We start from the raw sequence: 6,996 nt of genomic DNA on the forward strand, positions 1-6,996 counted from the left end.
GAGGCAGAAATAAAAAATAACAAAAATCAGGTACCAGATAGTAGCCTTGCATATTACATACTCTAGGGTTTGAATTAGAACTCAAGTACAGCAGAAGGACCACAGGCGGAAAGGGGATTTATGTAGGGAGGATCAGAGTTGCTTTTTGAAGAGTGGCTGCTATGGAGAATGGGAGGACAGGTAAGGGAGACCAAACATTGCACAAGTCTTAAGTAAGAAAGGGTGATTTGTACTAAGATGGAAGACAGATAAAAGCAGGTTGTCATATTTGCAACTATCTATTAATGTAGGAAAAAAATAACCAATGGGGGTGGAGAATATTGGGGATAATGCCCCCAAAGATGTCCACACCTTAACACCCAAAACCTGTGAATGGTACCTTACATGGCAAAGGGAATTTTGCAGATGTGCTTAAATTAAGGGTTATCCTGGATTATTTGTGTAGGCCCAGTGTAACCACCAGGGAGTGCCCTTATAGAGAAGCAGGAGGGTCCAAACTAGGGAGAGTTATATATGAAAGCAGAGGTTGGACTGATGCACTTTGAAGATGAGGGGGCCATTAGCCAAGACAATAAAGGCAGCTTCCAGAAACTGGGAAAGGCAAGGGAACCAATTCTCCCTGGAGCCTCCAAAAGGAACTCGGTCCTGGCGACACCTTGATTTTAGCTCAGTGAAACTGATTTTGGATTTCTGACTTCCAGAACCATGAAAATAAATTTGTATTAACTCACTTAAAGTTTGTGGTAATTTGCAACAATAGGAAACTAATACATGAATTTACTAAGTATTTAGTGCTTACTATATGCAAAGTACTGGGTGGGATTTAAAAAAAAAAGTCTGGCCTTCCCAGCAGGTATGTGGCCAACTCCTACTTTCCACAGTTCTTCAGGCTTGCCCTGTACAACTAACTAAATGAAAATGATGGACCAGAAGGAATATCCAGACCAAAAGGAAGCAAAATAATTACATTTTTCCCGTATCTATGTCCCTTCTCAGATTGAGGTTGAGTGGACACTGTTCCAAATCCCACAAGACTGAGAAATGAACAAAAATAAGGGGGGAGTATAACTGCTTACTAAAGCAGATTTGTTTTTTCTTAAAAGGTCTGGCCTTAAAAAGCTGAACTGAAATGAGGTACCTGCATGAACAGTGTTCTGGCTGCTTTGACACCAATTTAACCTTCCCCTTACTAGGAACCCAGTAAGCAGTTCTGTCATATTCTTTACTTCCCTGTAGCACTTATCTCACTACATTAGTTTCAAGTTTGCTTGCCCATTACTGATATGTAAGAGGTTACTATTGTGTGCCCACTTAAGTGCGTAGGTTATATTACATAGTAAGCAGCCTTTATTTAGCACTTAAGTTTGTGCCCTGCACTGCTCTATGCATTTTATGAAAGCTGACACATTGCATCTTTATTAAAATCCTATGAAATTGGGCACCATTTTCCCTATTATGCTAATATGGAAAAGAGAGGTTAATTTATTAGCCCAAGCTAAGTGGAGGCTGAATATGAACCCAAACAAATTGGCTCCAGCACCAGCACTCCTAATGCAGCCTACCACAAATGAACTTTTGAAATAAGCCATACTAGGTAACACTGGCTAAAAGGTCAATGATTGCAGCAGACATCATGGACTAAAATGAAGAATGGCCGTAAAAGAGAAAGATGGAACTTTGAAGGATACACATGGAATATGTGGGAAGTGAATTTTTTAATTAGAACCCAGAGTGCTCCATAATTGGAAGTCGTTAGTTAGGCTCTCTAGCAGAGGTTCCCTTGTAAGCAATGACACCACTTTTAAGAGAGGCAGGTTTCCTAAAAGAGGCTTTCACCTCCATTTGAATATGCTCAGAGAATTATTCACAAAACATTTTCATATCCATTAATTTTGGTGTTCTCAGCTGTGTTAGAAGCCGGATCATCCCACTTTACTCCCCAGCAAACTGAAGGACAAAGTTGTCACCTCGCTGCACTACTGTAAATTTTTCTGTTTATCTCTGCTGAAACTGCCTTAGATCTCCAAGTGCTTCAGAGTTCTCTGTGACAATTCTGGGTCTCCGCAATTCCTTCCCGCTCCCAAACTCCCTCACACATTTCCCTACCCTCTGTTCCTCTTGGCCTCAGGCCTTGAAAAGTGACTGATTTGGAAGAGCTGCATTTCCAAGATTAAAAGCAGAAGAAATGTGTCTACAGAGAATATGTACAACTAATACATATTTGTCTATTTCTTTATTCTAGATATCCCTACACAATCGTTCTATCCCTAAATAGCTCCAAAAGCTTTGCTAAACACCACCACCATCTATATGGAAGGCTATTTCATTCAGGACATCTCTCCACTGAATTTCTATAACGTTTAGTTCAAACAGGCATGCCTGGGTATTTAGCAATGTCATTTATACAACTTTACTTTGATAACTAGATATTCTTAATATTCAGATGCACAGAAGCCATTCAAGGCCATCACTATTCCTCTACAACCTAAAATCTTCTGAGCATCTATTTTTCGTGACACCAGTTTCATACTTAAAGACCCTAGTTTTGCATATAATGGACAGTTGGTTTAGATTAATTTTATCATAAGACTTGCGATAGCAATTAAAGGCAGAAAAACGCTAACAAGAAATTATCAACAACAATAAATTTCAATTTGAAAGAAGTCACTTTATTAACTGACCAGATTACAAAAATAATCATGGTAGAACCTGAAAGGGAAAAACAAAAAACCTATTAAAGAAGACATCTTAACAGCTAAGAAATAACATAAATATGACAAATATAAGGCAGGACCAACCCAAGTGACATTTTAAAGGACACTTCTTGAGTCTCCATTTACAAATTTTAAAATGAGCCTTTTCTTCCTTCCAGAAATGTCAAAGGCAATAAGCAAACCAACAGTTACCACTTAAGATTTGATTTTTTCTACTAAAAGTGTTGGTTAAAGTTCAACCAAACTCCCATTAATATGTAATGGAATAAGATATTCAAGATCTCTGCCACACTTACTCAAGTACTAAGTAAATCTCTCAGGATACAGTATCTCACCTTAGTTCATCCTTCTAATAAGCCTATTGATCTGGTCTTCCCTGTTGCCAGCATCTCCCCCTTCTACAAAATGGGTTGTCTTTTTCTTCATTCCACCCCTGGGAGAAGATAATTTGAAGGGCCACAGGAAATTGTTTGCTTCTTTGAAGCGTTTCCCAACAGTATAGATCTCATGAATCAGATCTTCCATGCAGATGATGCCATATTTACCTGAAATATTCAAGGTTAAAGTTATTAACTTTTGAAAACATACCTTCCATTTTCCTTAGACTTAAGCACTGTAAATACATGGTGGTTGAAGTTTTGAGCCGAAGTCCAGGAAGTAAGGACACAAAGAAGCAGAGCAACTGAACCTGAAGAGAATTGAGCCACGGAAAGAGACAGAGCCAATCACCTGATGGTCTACAGTTGGCCTTGTGGAGAGTGGCAAAGCCTAGAGAGCCTTATAGTCTACAGCTGAGCTTATGGAAAAAACAGAGGAGCTGAGCCTGGAGAGAAGAAAGACCTGGGAAGAGAGGAACCCAGGAAGCCTGAACCCTGGCAGATGTCGGCAGCCATTTGCTCCAACACATGGCAAGACTTTGGTGAGGGAAGTAACTTATACTTTATGGCCTGCTAACTGTACACTTTTACCCCAAATAAATACCATTAAAAAAAAAACCAACATGGTAATCAGAAATAGTGGGAAACATGGGGCCACAAGATCGCAGAAAATATCATTTTAGTTTGTCAAACTTCCTAAATTTGCAGAACCTACCAAGAGATCGTGCAATCAATGAGTTATCTGTCAAGGCAATCCGTTTCTTGTTGATCTTGCCATAACCACGTTTATAGATCAGTTCATTCACTGATTTCAGGTTTGGGTACCTTAAATATGGAAGGCAGACACAAATGGTCAAAAATTATGGTCATCATTCTTAAAACACATAAGATGCACCTAGCTCTGAATGGAGAAAATTTTATTTGGTAATAAAACCATTATCAAACAAAGGAAAAGACGTACCCCCATGCTATATAGGGTTCCACAATTCTCAGCATGTTAATTGAGGCCTTGTTGAGTTTAACAAAGGTGCCGTTGAAGATTTGGCGAAGGCGAAGAAGTTGCAACACTTTCCGGACCTTTGGGCTCACACCATTGATACTACAATGAAAAGGGGGGGAAATCATTTGGCTTTTTATCAAAATTTTTATTAATGAGAGACAGGAAGGTAGCCACTATAATTCTGAACAAAACAAAGTCCTACCTGAACCCTCTTTTATGCTACAAAGACCACTGGCAGTTTCCCTTTAGTCAGCTCACCCAAGTAAACTTTCAGAACATATCTTCAGTATTTAAAACTTTCCCTGACCCCTTTACCTCCTAGATTTGCATACCTCTTTATTATAGCACACATGTGACTGTATTTAACTACTTTTGAAGATAATCTCCAAGAAACTGAATTCAAGCACTCAATGCTTTGCTTAGAGCTCTGAGCACAGGGCTTGCAACTGAATTATTAAAATGTTAACCCCTTTTTTACCTACCCCCAAAAGATTTTTATTCCAATGTTTTAGAACCAAGACCCCCAGAGAAATAGCATGAATTTTTACCGAACTTGTCTAACTATTCCTTTTAAACCAGAATACCTTCAAGAAAGTAAAAACCAGCTTACCCTCTGATCCTGATGACAAATGCCAATTTGGGTTCCGCAGGTACATAAAAGTTGCCAGCTTTTCTTGCCATTCTAGCCATTCTAATCTCAGTCCTGTACATCTGCCTATATTCTTTGTGATAGTGCTTAGCTTTTTCATAGATAAGCTTCCTCCTTGCCTTTCGAAGCTGAAAACAAGCATCAGTCATACATCTGTTTTTAGCTCCCAAACACAACTGCAATGCCAGTTAAAAATATATATATACACAGCCACCCCTTAAAACCTCTTCCTTGCCACAGTACGCAATTAACATTTCAAAAGGCAGAAGTATGAGGGAGCAGATATGGCTCAAGTGGTTGAGCACCTGCTTCCCTTATCTGAGGTTTGATCGCCAGTATCATCTAAAAAAAAACACAAAAAGGCAGATACTATGTTTTATTGGGGAAATGCCAAATAAGAAGCTAAGCTTGGCACAGTAGTAAAGTAAAAAAAAGTTGTGCCAAAAACATCCACCTATTTTCAATCCCGGCCATTAGGACTTTTCTTACACAACATGCCTCAAAAAAGTTTACTTACCATCTTCTGGGCAAACTTCTTTCTCAAACGCTTGATCTTCAGTTCAGCAAAATTCCTTCGTTTTTTCTTAAGGGTTTCTGGTACAGCAGGAACCTTCTTCTTCTTCTCGCTAACATACAGAGAATATTAACAGTCCCCAAAAGCTCATGCACTGTATTATTACTCCCATTCTGTACTGGTATCCTTTGTCAATAACACAATTATGTCACTGGCTGTAACCACTTGTATCTACCTGCTCTGGCACGGTGTGACATAAAAGTAAAACGTTTTTACGTCATCTCCATGCCAATCATCGTCACCTTTAACGGGGCCACTTTACTAAAACAGCAGTCACAAATATGACAACAATAACAAACTTTCACCTAATCCAGGATCAGTCCTGGCCTCCAACGTCCAATAAAAAACAATCTACAGTAAAATAGAAGGCGTACTCAACTGGAAAATTGCTTCAAACGCTGGTCCCTAGATTCTTTACCGAAAGAGGGCCTAGAACTCTCAAAAAAAGTAAATGGCCCTGGTAGCTTCACATGCTGAAATCGAAGGCCTAACTCCAGGAACGCCTGGATCAGAACGAACCTCAATTCCGACCCGCAACAGAGAACCGAATGTCCACACAAGGGGCGGGTTCCGCGCATATTCAACCCTAGCATCTGGTGACCATCAGGTACCTCCAATACCTCCGCGGCCCCAAGGCCGCCCACAATCCGCCCCGGCCCAGCACCTCAATTGTGTCATGAGGCGTCACAAATACACAGACAAGGGGGCAAAAGCACAAGCTACAGTCGGATCGGGGGAAAGTGAGACAAAGGGTCTCAGGTTTCAGGGATGGATAAGGATTCTCGGGAAGACACAGAGTAACTCACTCGACAGCCTCCATGGTTCCAGCCGGAAAAGAGGAAGCTGGCGCATGCGCACTGTCCTCTTAAAGAAGACAAGCATGAAGCCCCAAGATTCATAGGTGTCCCGAAATAAGCCGGAAAAGAACCTACAACTGAAAACCTGTCTATAAAGTTAAGAACTACCTGATTCAGCCTCTTCAAATCAAGTTTCGGGTAAAATTTGTATGGGAAAAATATATGCAACTCGTTAGCCTCCTTAATATGATAAGAGCAAAGTACTGACTGCTCGGGGTCCTAACTCTAGGCTGCGTTGACAGGGATAGGCTCGAACTCCACTCTGTAATACACACAAATTGACACGCCACAGTGCGGACTACATATCCCGGCATGCACCTCTTCTATTGCCCGCCTGGCAGGGCAGCTCCAGCCTAAGACTGTGGGCAACTGTGACTACGGCGGTGGCTTTAGCCACGGAAGATCTGAGACTTTTGGTCCACGTTCCAAAGGACGGGCCGCAATTCGGAGTCGCTCGCGACGCCCGGCTTTCTGCCAATTCTAGTCCTAGACCTCAGCGCCCGCCTTCGCTACTTTGCCGAGGACCTTCTCTTCGAGCCTCCAGCCTGCAGGGCTGTCTTCCTCAGCGCCTGAACGCGGGCGGGGCCAGTTCGGAGTCGCCTGGTTAACGAAAGTGGCGGGATTGGGACGAGCGAGGACCGGGCGGCCAGAAGAGGATGGCCACGGCGGCCGGGGCCTTCCCGGCCGCCGGGCCCGGCAGGCGGGGGCCTGGACACCCCACGATAGGGGGCGTGAGCGGCGAAGGGAGGTGCGAAGAGGGCTGGAGGCCGCGGCCACGGCCATGTGAGAGGGGCTGCCCCGCCGCGGCTCGGCGGACGGCGAGCG

The 6,996-nt window shown here is 42.3% G+C and overlaps 1 protein-coding gene across 1 annotated transcript; it reads right to left on the reverse strand.

The window, feature by feature from the left end:
* Window positions 1-2,630: 2,630 nt before the first annotated feature.
* RPL7 (ribosomal protein L7) lies at window positions 2,631-6,257 on the reverse strand. The gene is made up of 7 exons (XM_004462477.5): window positions 6,121-6,257; window positions 5,258-5,366; window positions 4,702-4,868; window positions 4,053-4,190; window positions 3,807-3,916; window positions 3,050-3,259; window positions 2,631-2,709 (listed from the first exon to the last, which is right to left on the reverse strand). Exons 1-6 carry the CDS (start codon window positions 6,132-6,134, stop codon window positions 3,051-3,053), a joined length of 747 nt encoding a protein of 248 aa, XP_004462534.1. The 5' UTR covers window positions 6,135-6,257; the 3' UTR covers window positions 2,631-2,709; window position 3,050.
* Window positions 6,258-6,996: the final 739 nt, after the last annotated feature.

The sequence above is a fragment of the Dasypus novemcinctus genome, chromosome 14 (assembly GCF_030445035.2).
Source record: "Dasypus novemcinctus isolate mDasNov1 chromosome 14, mDasNov1.1.hap2, whole genome shotgun sequence".
Taxonomy (NCBI): domain Eukaryota; kingdom Metazoa; phylum Chordata; class Mammalia; order Cingulata; family Dasypodidae; genus Dasypus; species Dasypus novemcinctus.